Source organism: the organism of the source record quoted next, unplaced genomic scaffold (genome assembly GCF_019419815.1).
Source record: "Pyrus x bretschneideri cultivar Hongxiangsu unplaced genomic scaffold, Pyrus_bretschneideri_v1 Contig2, whole genome shotgun sequence".
NCBI lineage: Eukaryota > Viridiplantae > Streptophyta > Magnoliopsida > Rosales > Rosaceae > Pyrus > Pyrus x bretschneideri.
In genome coordinates, this window is record NW_025999501.1 from 6316212 (window position 1) to 6337829 (window position 21618).

General features: G+C 36.2%; 1 protein-coding gene across 1 annotated transcript; it reads right to left on the reverse strand.

The window, feature by feature from the left end:
• Positions 1–558: 558 nt before the first annotated feature.
• Positions 559–3419, reverse strand: LOC125476739 (probable beta-1,4-xylosyltransferase IRX9H). The gene is made up of 4 exons (XM_048583175.1): positions 2381–3419; positions 1519–1768; positions 1202–1418; positions 559–957 (listed from the first exon to the last, which is right to left on the reverse strand). The coding sequence occupies exons 1-3, from the start codon at positions 3280–3282 to the stop codon at positions 1245–1247; spliced, it is 1326 nt and encodes a 441-aa protein (XP_048439132.1). The 5' UTR covers positions 3283–3419; the 3' UTR covers positions 559–957; positions 1202–1244.
• Positions 3420–21618: the final 18199 nt, after the last annotated feature.

Sequence of the window (21618 nt, forward strand, 5' to 3'; positions counted from 1 at the left end):
ATCACTCTTCACAACAAATCAGCATTATTGCAAAATAATAAGTGTTGGAAGGAAAACACGAGTATCTAAGAGACTCAAAGCTCTTATGAGAAGTGTTTATAAATGGCTGAAAATGTTTTTTAAAAAAAGTTTTTGTCACCGATCTTTAGTAAAAGTTTTAGTTAATCATAAAAAAAAAACACTTGAAAGCACTGCAAGTGTTTTTAGAACTCAAAAATATATTCTCTAAAAACGTTTGCAATCATTTAAAAGCATTTCTCAGTCTCAGACAAGGCCTCAAAGAAGAGAGAGCTAGCTAGGGCTTTCTTGAGTAAAACTATCAAAACAATCCTTCTTAACACGTTGATATGGGTTAACGTGAGTTAACACTCAACCATGCAACACGTTTGCTGCATGTTTTGGATTATGCAACTGGCACTGAAGAATTTGGGATTACTTGTAAGTTCGTGCATCATAGAAAGACAAAAAGAAATCAAGGGCTCGTGTTTTCTATATTTTTTTGTGCGTGGAGGTTGCACATGGCCTGCAGCGGTTGTTGAATTTGAATGTGTCAAAGTCTTTCAGGACAAGTTGCCATTTTGCTTTCCTTGATTGGAATTTGGGTACAATACAAGGCGGTCTGCATCACGGAGTATGGCATCCGTAACAAACCTAACTCGTAACAAACCTAACTAACTCCCACCTATTTCGGCGAGAGCTGTGCTAACTGTTCGAGCATTAAGCAATTTAAAAGAACAATCAAACGACACCAAACCCCGGGAGATGTACAACAAACAAAAATTTCGTTTCTGTTAAAAGAATATCACGCAGAGAACAACACAATTTGACAACCACGAATCTTCGGTTTGTTTGCCATCACCAGCTGAGTTTTTTCAGGCTTGTTGGTGCTTCGATTGTACCACAATCAAGCAATGATCCGTTCAGCGAGCGGTGAAGCACCAACATGAAAGTCAAGAACTGTCATAAAACAAAGGATATATATATATGTTAGATCGTTTTCTCTACTGGGGTAAAAGGTTTTTATGTCGTAAAATAAAACTACACGCCCACTGCCAAAAAGAGGGGTCAAAACAGTTTAATTTGTTACAGTTATAGTTAATTTGAGTTTGATTTTGAACTCTAGGGAATGGTCAATCTATTCAACATAAAAAGTTGAAATACAAGAGTTCATGGTGCTTGTATGCAGAGAACAATTTCATACCTTTCTCAAGCTATAAGCATCAAAACTGCACGGCTAGTGAGTTCTATCGTTCAATGGGGAGAACAACATCAAGGTTCATCGCAAGTTGCCAGCCTTTGGGATAAACAAGACCATGAGCTTCCAAATGAAGATGCCAGTTCATTACTTTTGAACAGCCGGCTGGGGTACCTTCCATTTGACTCTCATCTTCCACAACTTGTTCTATAAAAGTGGTCTCCTGAAGATGAAGGGGGAGAGAAATGTCAGTGCCTGAAGATACAAGAAAACATTGCCAATCACAAGTACGGGAACATTTCAACAGATGATATGAACCGTACTTGGAAACCCTCCTTCACTGTATCTAATTGTCGAATTGGAGCAGAAGTGGGGCGGTGCCATCTCTTTGGATCCCATAATATTGTGCTATTAAATGCAAACCCTGACATATCAACATGAAACCTACGAAGTCTTTTGCTTTTCTCATTTGTGTGCCATCCGACTACTTGGCTCCGATTGCATACTGGACCTTCCAATATCGCCTTGTTTTTGCTTTGAGCTAACATAGCAACAGGCCAAGTTCCAAATCGGCTTCAAAACAAATAAAACACAAATTAGCTATTAAACTAGTGTGATAAATGAAACTAAATTCGCATCTTTCCAGCTGAACGACTTAATTTAGTAAAAGAGACTGAAATTTGGATGAAAGAAGTGGACATTATGTTCCACCAGATGACAAACAAACAGACAAATGTACATGAAACTGGTGAACTATACATGTTCCACCAGGACCACTACCTAAAGTTAGTAATACTGGCAAATCGTACATCTTCGCTTGAAGACGAGAATAACCAAATTTAAACTGGGAACAATATTCTAAGCCATTTGATTATGTAAATCTATCAACAAATGAGAATTCCAACCAAATGTAGTTTAGTGAAGTGAAAGAGTTGCCAAGCTATGATTTGAATGTATGAAAATATTTGGGCACAATCGAATCCACGGATCAACAAGGAAGACATGGCATCTAAAATGCAGGCAGACCCAAGTAGCTCTAATTGTTAAAATTGCAATAGCAGACACATTCCGAACAGAAATCTCGAGAAAACCATCACTCTAAAACAAGCATATGAATCGGAAACAAACACCAACAACAGAAAATGTGACTGAAATGAAGCTCAATTTCGAAGATAGATTAGATACCTAATGTCCCTCAAGCGATCAAACAAGTCGAGGGAGTATATATTATCGTCGTCTGCAAAGTAAACAATGCCATCAAGCCTATGCCGCTCAATGTGCTCCAAAGCAGTGTTTCTCTGATAAACACCCCGGTCCTTGGCCCTAGTCGAATTGTTGCCGCACACCAAATGCCTATACATCACGCCGCTCTTCCTCAAAATCTCCGCCGTCTCCATCGACGCAGCGTTGGTCTCCACCACAATCCAAAGCAGTGGCCGGGGTACAAGCCCCAGCAGCTGCCCCAACCTGTTTAAGAAGTAGGCCTGCAGTGCGCGGTTGTACGTCGGCGTCACAATAATCAGCAGCTTCCTCGGCACCAAATCCACCCTCCTCTCCACGACGCCGAGCCTCACGTCGACGAGATCTTCCCTCCGTTTCACTGTGCGATCCGCGTTGTCGGTGTCGAACTGGACATTCCTCCGTTTCTCTGCGCGATCCGCGTTGTCGGTGTTGAACTGCACATTCATCCGTTTCACTGCGCGATCCGTGTTGTCGGTGTCGAGCTGGACATTGACGTGCGGCGGCTTGATGTCGAAATTGAAGCTCCGACCTCGAATCTCGTCGTCGTCAACGTGGCCGAACGGCAATAGGCCGAGTAAAGACCCTAAGAAGAAGAAGAGCAAGCACCTGTAGAATCCTCGACGCCATTGCTGGCCTTTGCGATTAGGTCGGTGAAAGAGAACTCCCGCGACGAAGCTCCGGACGGAGACGGAGAAGGCGAGAATCGCCGACGGAAAAGGCGGCGAGTATCTGGAGCTGGAGAGAAGCTTCTGCGACGGCGATGGCACTGAAAATGGAGAGCCGCCTCCGTTCACGTACGGCCGGTCTTGGAAGGCTGGCGATAGAGTTCTCCGGATCGACGCCATTGATCGATCTAGGATATAAAAAAATCCTCAAGGTTTCCACGACATGATCGAAATCGTAATCCCTCCCCCAAAATCCACAGAAAACGATTCGACACTCGAAAAATTGAGGAAAAAAGTTCAAAATTGGGGAAAGTAAAATCGGGTCGGACTTTTGTCAAGAAATGGTAATCGGGTCTAACGCGGTGGACAGAGAGAGTGTGCGGGCGGGGGAGGACCGGAATGTCAAATGGTGTGTATGCGAGGATTGTGAAATAATTTGGACTTGAGAAGAAGCACTTTTGCAGAAACGGGAGCTGGGTTTTGGTTAAGCACTTTTGAAGCAGTAGGGAGAGAGCGGTTCGGGAGGGGTTTTTACCGCCGACGGGGAGTGTGCTGTCGCTTTTTGGATTGGCTGCAGACCGTGGACCCAATTTCTTTTAGTTTAAGCTACGCGTTGGGCCGCCATTGAGGAGTCAACACGTGTCCAGCTGTGGTCCAATGTGGCAACACATGCACATTTTTCCTCCTTTTTTTGAGTTGTTGTGGTTTGGTGGTATTTACCCATGGCAATTGGTGGTACACTAGTGTGTGTATATATATTTACTCTAAGGTCCGGAGCAGATTTAATTTATTTTATCTCTACATCTCTAACTTCAAAACTAGCACATCAGTGCATTCCTCCATTATTTCTGACAAAACCCATCAAAATAACAGCAAAATATTCTCTCGTGTTCATCAGCAAGTCAGCTTGCTAGAAACCCTTATCAGCCCTCATTTATAATTTCATCCTAGGTTTTTGGCTGATATGTTTGCTTGTTTGAATCATTATCTGGGAGTTGGCTACTTGTATAAATTATTAAAACTAACAAGTTAGCTTGCTAGAAACCCTTGTTGCTATCTCATGTAAATAGACACTGACATGGAAGCTTTTTTTTTTTTTTCTTCCCATATTGCAGGAATTTGTTTCATGTCCAACAAATTGGAAGAAGTTTTCTCCGTTGAAATTATAAATGAGGGTTGCTAAAGGTTTCATGCAACAAGAGTTTCTAGCAAGCTTACTTGTTGATGAACTCAGGATTATATTTTGTTGTCATTTGTGTGTGTTTCGTGGGAAATAATGGAGGAGTGCATATATGTGCCATTTTTTTTTTTTTTGAGTATTGGGTGTCGAGATAAAAACATCAATAGTTATTTTATTTTATTTTCTTATTCTTATTTATTTAAGGGCAAACTTGAAACTTTAGTAGAGAAAACTGTTTAGTTGGGTGTAGAAGTAGGATAGTTGGGTCCAAATAAAATTTCTTTTTCTTGAATTGTTGTCGTTTGATGGCACTTACCCATAGCAATTGGTGGTAGACTAGTATTTCAATTTAATCCCAAATATAAATAAGTATATATAATATACTTTTTGAAAAAAAATTAAAAGCATTACTCTAAATAATTAAATCGAAATGATGTCACATTAACGTATTCATTGTAATTAATGGAAAAGGATCCTCGTCGGATTCTTTTCTTGGAGATCCTAAGGATCTCGCAATTGTGACCGTTCATCGTACATTGTGCGGTCAGTTTTCGTGTGACCGTTCATCGATATACGATGAACGTGTACGATCACGGGATCCCTAGGATCCGATGAGGATCCTTTTCTGTAATTAATTAATCTCATTTGTAGAATAATCGGTATAAAGACTATTTAAAAAGTTTCTATAAGGCACTAGGTGCTAGTTGGGCGGCGGGTTGGGGTCTAGCGCCTAAGCAGCTAGGCGGGGCCTAGGTAGATTATGCTAATTTATTATATTTCGTATAAATAAGTTAGTTTATACTTAAAATATAAACAATTTTATCATAAAACTACAAAATAGAACGACATATATATATTATGAAATATTGGAACATATTGAAAACATAGGGAAAAAGCATATAATATGTGTTTATTTAAGTCTACAATAAGTCTTTTACAATTTATTGAAAAAATAAATAAAATGCAAAATGAAGGTTATCTATTTTCTGTTTAAGTGAGTCGCGATCTAGACGGGTTTGGGCGTGCTAGGCGAATGCCTAGGCGGTTTAGGTGGGCACCTCAGCAGGTCTAGATGTCATTTCTTAATTTTTAAACACCTAGATATTAATCAGGACGGTGGCTAACCACCTAGCCCCTAGGCATGGCCTAAACGACAGATTCTTAGAACAATGCTATTTAATACTCCTAAACGGATTTTGTTTGTTAAGGGGAAATCTACAAGTTTGATTTTCTTTCCTTGAAGAAGGGAAATTAGATTCTATTTAGTGGAAAGTATTTCCTTTTGTTACATATATAATTTAATAAAAGGTTTGGTCTTGATAGTGTGAATTACTCACATTGATTCATCTGTTGGACGTTTTGATTTAAATAATGAATCATGATCTTCGCCGGATCCTCTTTGTAAGGATCTTAAGGATCCGTCAATCATATTTGTTTATTGTACATCATACGATTAAAAATTATTTTAAATTTATTTATTAAAAATTAAAAAAAATAGTACCTGAGAAAAATTGACTACATGGTGTACAATGAACGGACACGATTCACGAATTTGAAAAGGATCATGTTGGTAATTAATGACTAGCCTCTTGTCACACGCATACGCATGTGACAATTAGCTCTTTTTTATTTTTTATTTGAAAAAACAAAAAACAGAAAAAATAAAATAATAATATATCTAAAAAAATAATAAAGTTAGTTACTAATCACTTTGTGGGATTCTAGGGATCCCGCAATCTTGTCCGTTTATTATATATCGTGTGGTCATAAATCATTTAAAATTCAAATATAAATAATACCTAATGAAAACTGACCGCACGATATACGATAAACAGACACGATTCCTGAATCCCTAGGATAAAGGATCCGGTGGGGATCCTTTTCCCACTTTGTGGGTTGGTTTTTTATTTTATTATTTATTATTTTCTTATTTTATTTGAAAATTTAATAGGAGAGGGCAATTTTGGAATTATGAATGTTTCGCTATTTTTGCCTTTTCAATTTATATATACTAGCCTTCACGCGCGTGCAGAAGATATTTTTTGAATCACAGCGTGCTACGCATGACTTACATGTATTAAATATATTTACATGCTTAAATTGACAAAAATAAAGTTAAATATTTGAAGTAAATGAATAATTTTAGATCATGCTAGAAGAAACCCCTCATAAACCAATTAAAGCAGCTGAATTCACATAATAAAACCAGTTTCTATAGAATTTACATTAAGAATATAGAAAATAATATTTAATAAATAATTGATTGAATCACATTATTGATAGTCCATTGTGAGGCTAAGCCCACCTCATCCCCTTTATTATAGATAATATCGTTTGTTAAAAAAAATTAATCATTTGACAATTAATTTAATCACATTATTATCCGCGTGCGAAAGATTTTTTTTATAAAGAAAATAATATTTAATAAATAACTGATTGAATCATATTATTGTTAACTTATTGTAAGGTACTAATTAAAAAAAAAACTTTACTAATTTATTACCTGCACTACGCTCCTCTCAAGATATATTCATCATTTTCCTTATTTTTTATTATATTTTATGATGATCAAATTACCAAATTACCCTTGCATTATTTGATATATTATATTAGGCTGCTTTTGGATTTTTTTTTGGTTGAGAGGTAATTTTGTATTTTTGTTGAATGGCATGACCCCAAATTTTTGTCGGCATGCATGACCCCATTGGGGCGCTGGCTTTCTATTATATAGATAGAAACTATGACACACCCATTTTTCGGTAATATGAGATATTTATGCTTGTGGATCACCCTCTTTAAGTAAGTTGATTCTTGTTAAAAAAAAAAAATATAGATTTGTAATTTGACAAAATAAATATTGACGCAACATGAGCGTAAGGTTACAAGCGTATGCTCTCAAAGAACTAAGTTTTTTGGAGTCCACTAGAGTTGAGAGAAAACCCAAAAGGATAATAGACTAATTTTGAATTGATCATTCCAATAGCAATCATGAGGCTTATGGCGGAACCTATGGTAATACTGCAAGGCTGTATGCTGGGCCGGTACATGGGGTGGAATGATATTATCATTGAATCAGATTCTTTGGATTCAGTCTCTTGTCTCCGGTATTTGAATACGATGGGCAGTTGGGAAGCTTTTTCTATTTTAGCTAAGTGCAAAGGTTTGGGGAAGGCTTTCCATGACTATTTTAGCTAAGTGCAAAGGTTTGGGGAAGGCTTTCCATGACTGCCGCTGGTCTTGGATTCCAAGATCGGCCAATACGGCAACGGACATTTTGGCGTCGCGGCAATCTAGGGAAGTATGTGATTATGTTAGGGTCAACCAACCCCCATCTTCCCTTGTATATGTTATGTGTAATGATGATCTTTCCTGCCCCCCTTAGGCTCTTAGCGGGTAGTGCGAGGAGTGACACTTTTAGCATTTGATGCGGTGTCGTATGTACCTCCTTGTACTGCTCTTCTACCTTTGCCGTAGCTGGCTTGTTTGCCTCGAGGTAGGCTTTCTTGTAATCTTTGGCATCTTTGCCCGGTTATTGCATTTTCTAGTACTCCAAAAAAAAAAAAAAAATTAAAAAAAGAAGAAGGCTTAACTTAACCCTCGGGAAGTTAAGGGGAGTATTAAGAAAATTTGTAAAAGAAGTTTTAGGAAAGAGTAATGCTAAGTAGATTAAATTTACAAATTAAATGTGTTACCAATAAGAAATAAGCACGTTAATTAATACTTGAGTAATAATCCCATAATCAACTTTCATGTCATTTAGTTTACAAAATTTTGTCTATAAATTTAGTCTCCCTAATGACCTTGGATGACTAAAATCATTAACCCACAATGGACCTCGAACGCCAAGTCTTTATTTTCCCGTCCTTTTGTCTTCATTAGGTCTATTTTGACTTCAATTCACTTGGCCATCTATTATACATCAAATAATTATGTGACGAATATTACTTTGCCAATAGAAGAACACCCTTTTGAAGTTAAAATTGGTGCTGCAAGGTCTGTTACAATGGAGTTGTAAGTCTGATTCCAATTCGAGTATAAAGATGCGAGTGGAGTATCAGAAGCAAACCTTTGATGGGGCGCTAATCCGTGCCAAGGAAGGAGGATGAGATAAACTGGAAAGCTAAAAGTACGGTTCAATGGCTAAATATGGGCATACTACTGAAGAACCCTACGAAATGGAAACATATAGTCTTGTGCTCGTCCCAAAAGTGATGAACCTTACGAAAGTAACACATTTACGTCCTATCTCTTTGTGTAATGTTATTATGTGTAGGATTATTTCAAAATAGGTTTTTGTCACAAATAATCTCTGAAATTAACCTATCATATCAAGATGATCATTAAAATTTTAAAAATCGATCAATGTAGTCCCTGAAATTGAACGCGGTAAATTAATGTGATCATTCTGTTACAATTCCGTTAAAAATTCTGTTAAATGCTGATGTGTCAAGTAAATTAAATTATATAAATTAAAAATATTTAAATAATGAAAAACTAATTTTTATTTCTATATAATTACAAACTTGAAAAAAGGAAAAGAAGATGATTTCCCCTTCCACCCCAACAACCACCACCCTACAACGCCCACCCCACCTCGTCGCGTCGACAACACCAGAGAGGTTTCAATTTGGATTTATCGCCACTGGCAAGCACGAGGACCGTGGGAAAGGGGTGCGACAGTGACGTTAGGGGAGGAGAGCCCCCACCCCACCATGTCGCCTGCATCTCCGGGTTAAGCAAAACCGGAAAGGTTTCGATTCGGATTATCGGCACCGGCGAGTGTGAGGACTGCGGGAATGGCGGTGCGACAGGGGGTCGAGCAACACCGGGGATGTTTCAATTCACATTAAATTATTATTGTGGTTAAAATTTGATTTGGTAATTAACTCATTCAACTAATCGAGTTTGCTGGTTTAGTGCCGTTTTCTTGGACTTTAGTTGCCAAAATGAGTGGGCTTCCATCGACCATGCTAGATAGAAACTCTAGAGCTCTCCCCTCCATATCATTTTCTTTGGGAAATATTTGAGAGAGTAGCTGTTTCAGAATTTTCATTTCTTATGTAGGTAACGGGGTGGGGGCTGGGTGTTGCTCTGATGGGATGGGGAAGAAGATGAAAAACAGTCATCTTCTTTTGTACTTCTTTAAATTTATAACTATATTGTTTTTTAGCTAAAATGATTCTTGAGATTTGTATAACACATCATTTTGGTCTTAGAGGTTGAAAATCAATAGAAATGGTTCCTGAGATTGTCTACCATCCATTATTTTGGTCATTCAGTTAAAAACTCCGTTAAGTGTCTTAGAGCTCTTGACCGAAAGTTTGGACAATTTTCAAAGTTTCGTAATTCAATCGTTTTTTTAACCAAATTCAACTCATAATATATCAAAATGAAGATAAGAAAGTGTAGAACAAGATTATACATATTTGGAAGCCGTCGAGAAAGGTACCAGTCCCTTTGTCTTGTTGAGAAGTATAATTTTGTTTTTGAATTACTGATTTCATTGAGTATTAAAGAAGTTATGAACGTTTAAAGTTTACCCAGTTTCCGGCGAGTTTTCCAATTTTTCAGCAGACTAGTCAGTTTTTAGGCTATTTTCCGACCATCTCTGGCAACATTGGGCTTCCAAATAGGTATAATCTTGTTCTACACTTTCATATCTTCATTTTGATATATTATAGATCAAATTTGATTAAGAAACGATTGAGTTACAAAGCGTACAAATAGGTATAATCTTGTTCTACACTTTCATATCTTCATTTTGATATATTATAGATCAAATTTGATTAAGAAACGATTGAGTTACAAAGCGTACAAATAGGTATAATCTTGTTCTACACTTTCATATCTTCATTTTGATATATTATAGATCAAATTTGATTAAGAAACGATTGAGTTACAAAGCTTTGAAAATTGCCCAAACTTCCAGCCAAGAGCTCGGGACACTTAATGGAGTTTTTAATGGAAAGACCAAAATAATGGATGATGGATAATCTTAGGGACCATTTCTATTGATTTCAATCTCAGGGACCAAAGTAATGTGTTATGCAAATCTCAGAAACCATTTTCACTATAAAGCCTAACTATATAGAAATAAAAATTATTTTTTATCATTTAAATATTTTTAATTCAATATAATAATATTTAATTAAACTTATGGGACCAAAGTATGCGACACATTAGCACTTAACAACATTTTTTACGGAATTATGACGGAATGACCATATTGATTTGTGACATTCATTTTCAAGGACTACATTGATCGATTTTCAAGTTTAAGAACTATGTTGATAGGATGAGTCAATTTCAAAAACTATTTGTAATAAAAATCCTTTCGAAATTTCCGACTAGTCGGTCCAGAACCCAAACACAATTTGGGAGAGTTTGCACTTCACATAACACAAACAGAGTCTATCACACCAAATGAATGGGAATCAGCAAACAATTAAGAGCCTAAAACTCATTCTCTTGGTAATCTCTTAATTTATTATTGTAATTTTACCCACAAAGGGAACTGGACAACTAAGAAAACAAGAAGCTTATGAAACCACAACAGTGTATATATAGACTAATTAGCCGAAAACACCTAAAAACCATTCATCTTTCTTCTCTTTCACATCACATGTGATAGCAGAAGAATATAGCTGAAATGGTCAGCTTTATTCCAACTCCTTTGTTTTATGTCCTGGATGCGGACATCTGATAGCATACAAAAATCATTGAGATATTGGGAAGAACCAGTTTTGTTACGCAGGAGTTCATATTGAGTCCGTTACAGTTCAGTGTACCCTATTCTAGACCACGCTATTTTTGCCTCGTACCCTTCTCTCTATGGTTGTCTAGGTCATTCAAAAATGTGAAAATCTCATGTTCTTGTTTCCAAGGGTTTTAACACATATTTATTTATCTTGTAGGCAAAGAGGGAACTTTGAACCTTTCACAATCAAGTTTTCGGTAATCAGCTTATTTGCTCGCTAGGGCCATTATTCTTCATTCTGCATGTCTGCCAAAGGATATTGGAGGCTAAAGTTTAACACTCCTCAATTTGGGTTTCTTGTGTGTTTTTGCACCAGTGGTTGCATGGGAGGCCGGGAAGGCGTTGGTGATGGAGAGGGTGGAGGTTGCTCCACCTCAGGCCATGGAAATGAATGTCAAGGTCAAATATACTTCACTTTGTCACATTGATCTCTACTTCTGGGAAGCCAAGGTCAGCAACAATACATACTACATACATACTTTGAAATTTGTAGAATTGTAAACTATGAGTAGAGTTTTCCAGCCAATTTAGCCATTTCTTTAATTGACAATGAATAATTAAGGTTTTAAATCGAAAAGTAAATTGCAAATGTCATTTGTGATGATAAAGTTACAGGATCAGTAGTTCTTAGCATATGTGAACTTTGACAACAAATTTGTGAACCATGTGTGAATTTTAACCACAAAGTGCAGTTGTACTCGAAACTGAAAGACTGACATTTAATTGTTTTGCGATTAATCACTTCCTTGGCACATCTATCTTCAGTGAAATCAAGCTTTCGTAGCATCTTTATCTTTTGAACAATGAGAAGTTGAAAACTGCTAATCTTTTGATAACTATGAAATTATGTACATAAATCTAGCTTTATTAGCATCCCTATCTTTGAGCAATGAGTAATTGAACACTGTCAATCTCTTGACAACTATGAATTTATCTAAATATTTTCAAAACATTTTAGACACCCGCAATATCGCACGGGCACTTTTACTAATTTTACCCAAAGATTAGGTATGGCATCAGCCATTTTTTGGATTCGTGTAAGTTGGATCTACTCAAGGTATAATTGCTAGTTGCCGCTCAAAGTAGGATTTTAGCGACATGAAAATCTCTTTGTAATATTACAGAGAAATCTGCTCACTAGTATCCATATATAAGACCTGGTTTGGTACTGAGGTGATTCTAAAAAAAGCTGCTATCAAAAAAAGCTGGGAGCTGTTTTTGTGTTTGGTAAACACTCAGCTTTAGCTTTTTTTCACAGTTTTGGATGAAAAAAAACCAAAAACAAGAAGCTGCAAAACCTAGCTTTGAAAAACCGGCTTTTTTTCACATCTGTTTTACATAAAAGTTTACCAAACACTCTAATACTGTTTTTTTTTTTTCAAAAGCACTTTTACAAAAAAGTTTACCAAACACTCTGCTGCTTTATTTCACAGCTGCTTATTCTCACAGCACAACAGAAGCAGCTTTTTTTCAAAACACAGCAATACCAAACTAGCCCTAAAGCCCATCATTCCTGTTCAATTCCTGCATAAAACAAATCTTTTAGGCTAAGTTTCCAATTCGAAATCACATATCCATTTCTCTTCCATTTCAAAAAAAAAAAAAAACAAAACAAAACAAAAAACCATTTCTCTTTATTCAGAGCTACAAATATATGTCTATCCAAGATTTCATTCAAGATCAACGCAAGGATCAGGGACCTTAGAGAGGAGAGTATTGAGAAATTAAAATTTTCAATAAAAAATTTGTGCCCCTTTATTTTTCGTTGATCCTAATCCTTTATGTATTTAAACAATTGTAAGAGAAATTGGTAGCGCTTGTCAGACTTGGGGATTCTTCCAAGTTATAAATCATAGGTTCCAATTTCAAAACTAAAAGACGTTTGGCACACATTCATAAGTTTTTTTCTTGATACATACTGAGAAGAAGAGAAAATATAATAAAGTTGTCAAAAGCATCTTTTTGGATACTTCAACAATGAATTGATGAACAAGGTTAAAGATTGGAAACAATCATTTGACTACACGGTCGATGAGTCAACAACATTCCCTTCCTCTAGTGACCCATCAGATAAGGGATTGACCAAGTGGAAAAATAACTGCCCTCCTTAACTACGGCAAGCCAATGAAAACTTAATTCTTTGTGTTGCAACCTCATAATTATTAGAAACTTGGTTTATCATATAAAAAAGTATTTTATTTTGACTAGTGATGTATGTGAAGATTATGCTAAGAAAATGAAAAAACTAACCTTTCAATTGATGGAGCTAATTGGCTTGAGCTTGGTGTTGCCAACCAATAAGTTTGCAAGCTATTCTCAAGAGCATACAAGTTACCTACAATTTAATTCGTATCCCCCTTGTCCTTTTGCAGACTTAGCTCTTGGTGTAGTCAGTCATAAGGACGCATACGATCTTGTGATTTTATGATAAGACTAGGTAGAAGGTTTGGAAATGAAAAGAAAAAGTGATGAAAAATGAGTTAAGGTTAAATCGATCCCAATGCTTTCATAATCAATATCGGGAATAATATTCACGTACCACCCTTCAAACTATTTCAAAGCTTATGACCAAATTCCTTCTCTGTCCTTCACGAGGTTACGATCACATACATACATACATAAATTCTTTCTCTGTCAAACTATTTCAAAGCTTACGATCACATACATACATAAATCAAGATCCTATGTCCTTGTGAAGGATGGAGAAGGAATTTGGACAGAAGTTTTGAAATAGTTTGAAGGGTGGTACATGAACATTATTTCCGATATTGATTATGAAAGCATTGGGGATTGGTTTAACCTTAACCCATTTTTCATCACTTTTTCTTTTGATTTCCAAACCTTCTATCTGGTCTTATCATAAAATCACAAGATTGTATGCGTCCTTATCACTGACTACCCAAATAGCTAAGTCTGCAAAAGGACAAGGCGGATACGAATTAAATTGTAGGTAACTTGTATGCTCTTGAAAATAGCTTGCAAACCTATTGGTTGACAACACCAGGCTCAAGCCAATTAGCTCCATCAATCGAAATGTCAGTTTTTTCATTTTCTTAGCATAATCTTCACATAAATCACTAGTCAAAATAAAATACTCTTTTATATGATAAACCAAGTTTTTAATAATTATGAGGTTGCAACACAAAGAATTAAGTTTTCATTGGCTTACAGTTAAGAAGGGCATTTATTTTTCCACTCGGTCAATCCCTTATCTGATGGGTCACCAGAAGTAGGGAATGTTATTGGCTCATCGACTGTGTAGTCAAATGATTGTTTCCAATCTTTGACATTGTGCATCAATTCATTGTTGAAGTATCCAAAAAGATGCTTTTTGACAACTTTATTACATTTTCTCTTCTACTCGGTATGTATCAAGAAAAAACTTATGAATGTGTGCCGAACGTCTTCTAGTTTTAAAATTGGAACCTATGATTTATAACTTGAAAGAATCCCCAATTGCGATAGGCGCTACCAATTTCCTTACAATTGTTTGAATATACAAAGGATTAGGATTAACAAAAAATAAATGCCTCAATTTTTTATTGGAAATTTTAATTTCTCAATTATTCTCTGTCTCTTAGGTCCCTGATCTAGTTATTACGTTGATCTTGAATGAAATCTTGGATATACATTATTTTTAGCTCTGAATTGAAGAGAAATGGTTTATTATTTCTTGAAATCGAGAGAGAAATGGTTATGTGATTTGAGATTAGAAGCTTAGGCTTAAAGGTTTGTTTTATGCAAGAATTGAAGAGGAATGGTGGGTTTATATAAGGATATTAGGGAAAGTTTCTTTTGTAATATTATTACAAGGAAATTTTCATTGTTGCTAGAATCGTACTTTTTAGCTGCAACTAGCAAATATACTTTTAGCATGCGGTAAGAAATAGAGATAAAAAGTGGATAAGTTCCAATTACACGAATCCAGAAAATCTCTGATGCTATAATGTATGCCAAATCTTTAGGTAAAATGTCAGCGTAAAAAATGATATAAATCGCTATATTCAGTTTGTGTGTGTGTTTTCTTTTCAACAGAGAAGATACATTATTCACACATGAAATTAAAATAGTGTGGAAGACTCTCTCATGAAGGTAATCGGAACTAAACAAGTCTAAGGTGAAAAAAGAGTCTCACGTGAAAGCACACAAGAATATATGTATGTATGTATGTATGTACCTGGGTATGTGTCTGTGAGAGAGAAACTAGTCCAGACCTTTCAACGGCACGCATAAGCTGCGTGCACCAATGAGACTAGTCCAGCACATTCAAAGTAACAGCCTGCAGTCAGAATTTGATCCTACAAATAAATTGACAGAAGACTTAATCAAAAAATCAAAGATGTGAAAAGGAAGCTTTAGTTACAGCATATATAAGTTCGAAATGTCAGCGTCCATGATTCTAGGCTCATAAGTTTGAAATGTAATACATGAAGAACTAAGGAACTAACTGAACAATGGATAGATACCGTGATGATGGAAAAGGAGAAAATGACGAATATCAGCAACCTGATAGTTGACACTCAATATCACAACAGAAGCACGGAAATAATTAATTTAAACACAAGACAGACGAAGACTATTGAAAACATTAATGAGATAAATTTGTGAGTGAATAGGGACTGATATTTTGAATTAACATGAACAAAAAGATGCGACAACGAAAATGACAAAAAAATGTGGTATAGTATTCTGGTGGATAGGGTATTGAATTTCTATCGATGTGTTAGGTTTTGAAACTCCCCCTTTCTATTATAATAGTTTCGAACTCTCCTTTCTCTCTTTATTAATAATAAATTTATAAAGAAAAAGAAAATGGTAAAAGGAGTGTGGTAGCGGCGAGCTCGAGCTCAACAAGGTGCCCAGCGAACCAGGCCTGGTTCTTGGCCTCGATCATCTACACCCAGCGAACAAGTTTGTTGTTCCAAGCTTGAGATTGAGAGAGAGAGAGAGAGAGAGAGAGTTGGGGTCTGATTTGGTAATGGATGGGCAGGTAACGTTTATATAGAAAGGTGTTAAAGTTGTTAGGTCTCCTAGTTTTTAGGATTTGTTTAAATAATGGTGAATAATCCCTAATCGTGAGGGACACGTTTGTTACATTATCTGTTTAAGACTTAGTCATATACCACAATCCTAGGGTTGTAAATCGTGGGCTGTTATTTCTCTTTCAGTTTATTTTTGTAAAGCTAATTCAATAAGAAAGTTCTCCCTACATTTGAGTGTTATCAAGCCATTGTTTTGCAAGTTCTTTGTTGCTCTTCTTGGTTTTAACAAAAGGGACTTGGTAAAAACATTCATGAAAATTCATAATTTTAATTTGCAGACGTGCGTCATCTGAAGATGACAGGAAACCAACACAACAAACAAGATTCCAGTTGTATGATCATAGAAAGATAGTGCACATGGATGTGTTTCATCATTTTTCATTAATTGAACTACAAATTAAAGTCTCTTTTTTTCATTTCCAATTTGAGGATACACAAATGTAGGGAAAAGAAGATTCCATGTTGAGGTCATGTTCGGTTACACGCTACATCAATTATTGTTCAACTTTTATACGATTTTTTCCAACGAGTAACTGAAAGATGAAAATTGCATTCACCTAACTAACACGTTTTGGTGGGAAATATATACAATCAATGTTAAGGGGTGGGAGGGTACGAAAAAAATCGGACCGAACCCAACAAAATCTGAAAACACCAAGCTGACAAACAAAAAACCGAATCCAGACCAAAAATCAAACTTAACCCATGCAACCAATTTTGATTTCCGTCTCTCTTTAGACGTTAAACCAAACCAAATTGGACTGATTTGTTTATAAATACTAGCATTTGCCTACATAGTTTGTGTGTATGAACACATTTTTTTCAGAAAATGAGAAGGAGAGAGAGAGAGAGCGTAGGGGGAATGAGAGATTTTTGTTTTTGGTTTTATTTTATTTTTTAAAATATTAGAGATATTTTAATATTACATATAGGTGAGGTTTCAATAAAAAACAGTAAAATTTGAACCTGTGAAATTACATTACTACCCATCATTTTTTTTGTATGATAGAAGACTAAGTTATCTTTTCACCATTTTTTTATTGGCAAAGAGGATTTCATTAATTAATAGAGATTAATAGAGATATTGTCATGGTGTATTATTGGACCTCACCTGAAGCCCAACTTCAAAACCCAACCCTTTTGTGTAGGCCCAAACCTCAACTCAAGATGTGAGGCTTCGAGGCTTCGAGTTCATGATTCGATGAAAACTCTCCCTCTCTGTGTCCATTACAGTCATCTTTCTGTTTTTGTTGGACATTTTTCATTTTTGGACGAAAATTTGAGGTTGAAAAAAAAAATTAAATGGGAAAAGTTTAAACCAATAACCGGTAGAATTGAACAGGAACCGAGTTGCTCTGATTTATTCTTGTGTTTCTCTATAGGATTTTCAAAATTGAACCGAACCGAGTAAAGCCTTAGGTTTGGATCACATTTTAGAATAAACCAGTCTGAACCGAATCAAGCCCATCCATAAACTTATTGCATGCATTAGATTATTTAACGGTCGAAACTCTATGACTTATTCTAACACATTACACCTGAATAAGATCGCGCTTAGGCCAAGTGGAAGTTCTATTCAAAATTATTGCAGACATTAGTTTAATTGATGCATTAGTAATTGGTATTACATTTCCTAAAGTTTGGTTCAAAGTCATCGGGTTTTCAGCTGCGCATAATTACGATAGTTTCTACTCATATTGGTTTTAGTAATTAATGCATTAGCATTGATACCTTTTCTTCTTCTTCTTCTTCTTCTTTTTATTTTATTTTATTTTTTATAAAGAAGAATGTCTTAGAAATTCATCTTTCTTTTATCCTCTTCAACATTTTGCATCATGAGTTCAAACCATCCTCTTCGTGTACACAAGCAGAGCCAAAGCTCCCTTAGGCTATAGTATAGAGAGAGTTTTGGTTCTTTTAAGCTTAAAAATATTAATCTTTTTTACTATATTATGATTTTTAATTGTAATATTCCACTTAGCAAATGAAAATTTTGAATCTTAAAGCTGCTTTTTCAGGAAAATAAGAGATAATAAATATCAACTAAACTCATCAATTTAACCAATATTATAATTTAATATATAGTAATAAATTAAAACTTTTATACCACAAATGGTTCCTTATTTCATTCACTTGAAAGTTTTGAAGGCTAGAAATGACTAGTAAGTAAGAGGTCTTAGGTTCGATTCTCGTCAAAGACAAATTTGAACCACATTATTGCTAGCCCATTGTGAGGCTTAGCTCACTCTCTCACCCCCCCCTCTTTTATTGTAAATAATATCGATTGTTCAAAAAAATAAAATTACTATTTTCAAGTTTACTATTATATAAATTATGTAGGCAATAAAAGATTAAAATTTGATTTTGTAGTAGTTTTAGCAAAAATAATTACTGACTACGCCATTGTTGGTGTATAATTGTTTTTGCTAAGAGCAAGTCCACCCCTAAAAATGCGCTGGCACCCAGCCCGTTTAATCCACTCAAATGCATAGTGATTGACCCCAATGAACAGTAATTCGTCAAACGCATCTCTACCCCTAAAAAATGCGCTGGCACTTAGTCCATTAAAATATTATTAATTTTTTTTTATAAAATAAAAAAAAGTAGTTTTAATTTCGGATAAGATTTTTAACCAATCTTGTCACATCATGTGTCATTATCCGAAAGTACTATTTTGTGAATAGATTTCCGAAAAGATTTTCAACCAATCCCGACACGCCACGTGTTACTATCTGTTTACAATAATTTAGCCAAGATTTTGATAAGATTCTCAACCAATCTTGTCATGCCATGCGTCATTATCCGAAAGTAATATTTTGTAGATAGATTTCCGATAAGATTTTCAACCAATCACGTAGTGCCAAGTGGCATTATGCAGAACCTCATCCTTTTTTTTTTGTCCATATAAACCCTACATCCATCCTAATTCATACACCAAACTCAATCCTTTAGCTCAGAATCCTTCTTCATCGTTTTTAAATCTTGAGTTCTTACAATGTCTTTCTCAAGGAGATTGTATGAAATCGATGAGCAATATAAAAAATTGTTGGTAGAACAAGAAGAATTGTTCAAACTCGATGAAGGTGGAGATGAGGTTTTCACAATGGAAGAGAATGAGGATGATGAACATAGAAGGCATAAAGCCTCACATCCCCGTCGTGCCATGGAAGCTGTGGGTTAGATATCCAAACTTATACGTGTTGTAAACTTGGATAGAAAGAGGGAAAGATGAGGTAAAGATCTCTTGGAAGATTATTTTATCCCTAACAGTTTATTCCCTGATCATATTTTTAGATGTCATTTTAGAATGCAACAAAATATGTTCAACAAAATCATGATTGCTATTTTCAACCATGATCCATACTTTGTACAAAAAAAGAAAAAAGAAAACAAAGATGCTTTTCATGTTCTACGTCTTCTTCCTGAGCAAAAAATTATTGTTGCCTTGTGGATGCTTGCATATAGAGCATCTGCAGATCAAGTGGATGAGATAGCGATGATAGAAATATCAACTGTTCTGGAGTCCCTGATGAGGTTTTGCTCCTCAATTAAAGCCTTGTACAACAATGAGTACCTCCGAAAACCCACGACAATGGACCTGTGAAAGCTTTTAAAGAAGGGTGAGATGCGAGGCTTTCCTAGCATGATTGGAAGCATTGACTGTATGCACTTGACCTAGAAAAATTGTCCAAGTGCATGGCAAAGAGCTTATGGAGACAAAAAATGAGCCAAATATCATTTTGGAAGCGGTGGCTTCATTTGATACACGGATTTGACATGCTTTTTTTGGTATTCCAGGAGCTCAAAATGACCTTAATGTCCTTGCTTAATCTCCAGTGTTCGACGAGGTGCTGCAAGGAAAAGTACAGAAAGTCATATAGTTAATGACCATAAATATGAAGGAGCATACTACCTAGTAGATGACATTTACCCAAGGTGGACAATATTTGTCAAAACAGTGCCACATCCAAAAAGTGAAAATGATAAACTGACACGCCCCGACCCCGATATTCCCCGAATACCAGGATAGGCACGTGTTGGCCGACACCCGAGGGTGACGAGAGCCATTTATTAAGTGCAAATGCTGAAAATAAATGATAAATAAGGTTTATAAATATAAAAGAATAATGAATATGCAAATAAGGACCGTGTTCAGAGCACACCTCTAATTTAGAACACTAGAGAAAATAATATAAAATTGAATGAAACCAAGGAGTGGGTCCTACACCAAGAGGACTAGAAGATGCCGATGCGGAAATGCCTGGACGTCGGGATTGTATGCCTCGATTCTAAGTCCTGAAGGGTGCGCAAAACAAACATGAGTGGACCAAGTTGATATACATATATATAATAAAACAGTTATCAACATACTAACCCCCAGGTTTTATGAAAACACATATATATGATGATAAACATAGGTTTTCCGAAACCTAGCATGTCGTGCAATATCTCAAATCATAATTCGCATAAATAATAAACACTAGTGAATGTCCGATATAACTCTTCAGGCCCCATGCCGGTTCCCCGTCTCTGAGCACACAGTCAGAGGAAAATACACTTCAAGCCCCGTGTCGGCTCCCCGTCTCTGAGCAGACAGTCAGAGGAAAACACACTCCAGGCCCTATGCCAACACCAAACCATCGCCCAGGACGGACCGGATCTATCCCTACGTCCCGTAGCGGAAAGGACCACTAGGTAAGTACAAAACCAGTGAACATACATATATTGAAAATCAACTTCATAGTATAAAGTCATCCATCATCTATACTATAAAGAGGTGTTCTAAACATGTTCTAAATATCATATCGTCATCCATCAGATATTCTATAAGAACATGGGTTATAGGAAAAATAGTAATAATTCAAACTAGCCTTAGTAAGCATGTTATCTCGTAAAACATTTCATAAAACATAATCATCAAATCATGCTTTTCATGAATGCATTTATACTATCAAAACATGCATTTTTAGAATGGGTCCACTCACCGTACACCGATGGTGCAAGCCGTACCAAGCAGGAGTAACGGAATCTCCGCTAAGAATCGCACCTAAACACACAATTGTTACTTTCAGTCAAACTCTACTCAAACGATTGAATTTGAGAAAACGGACATCGGAAACGGGTTCAGAACGTCGAAATTAGCCTAGGAGGGGTCCCGCACGAAAACCCAAAAAGTCAACCCCGAGGTCAAAGTCAACGGTCAACGGGTCAAGGTCAACGGGTCGTGGGTCAACCCGTCAGAGTCAACCCGGTTTAGGGTTTGGGTATTGGATCCGGGTTTGGGCCCTAGGGTTTTGGGTTTAGGTAATTGGGTTTAGGTTTTTAGGTGAGTTGGGTTGGGCTTGAACCCATACGGCCCAAAGGCCCACAACAGAAAGGGTGATGGGTTTTGGGCTAACAGGCCCTAAGGCCTAAATAAAAAGGGGAAATGGATTTGGGCTGCAACCAAGGCCCTAAGGCCTTTGGGTTTTTAAAAATGAAACAAAATAAAAATAAAAAGGAAAAGGTTTAGGGTTTTGGGCCAGAGACCAAACGGG

What these genes read in the sequence shown, in the direction of transcription:
- LOC125476739 (XM_048583175.1), bottom strand. Translation starts at nt 3,282, where the DNA reads ATGGCGTCGATCCGGAGAACTCTATCGCCAGCCTTCCAAGACCGGCCG. An exon ending in GATCGCTTGAGGGACATTAG is followed by an intron (nt 1,769 to 2,380) that starts GTATCTAATCTA and finishes TTTGTTTTGAAG; the next exon opens with CCGATTTGGAACTTGGCCTG. An exon ending in CAGTGAAGGAGGGTTTCCAA is followed by an intron (nt 1,419 to 1,518) that starts GTACGGTTCATA and finishes CTTCATCTTCAG; the next exon opens with GAGACCACTTTTATAGAACA.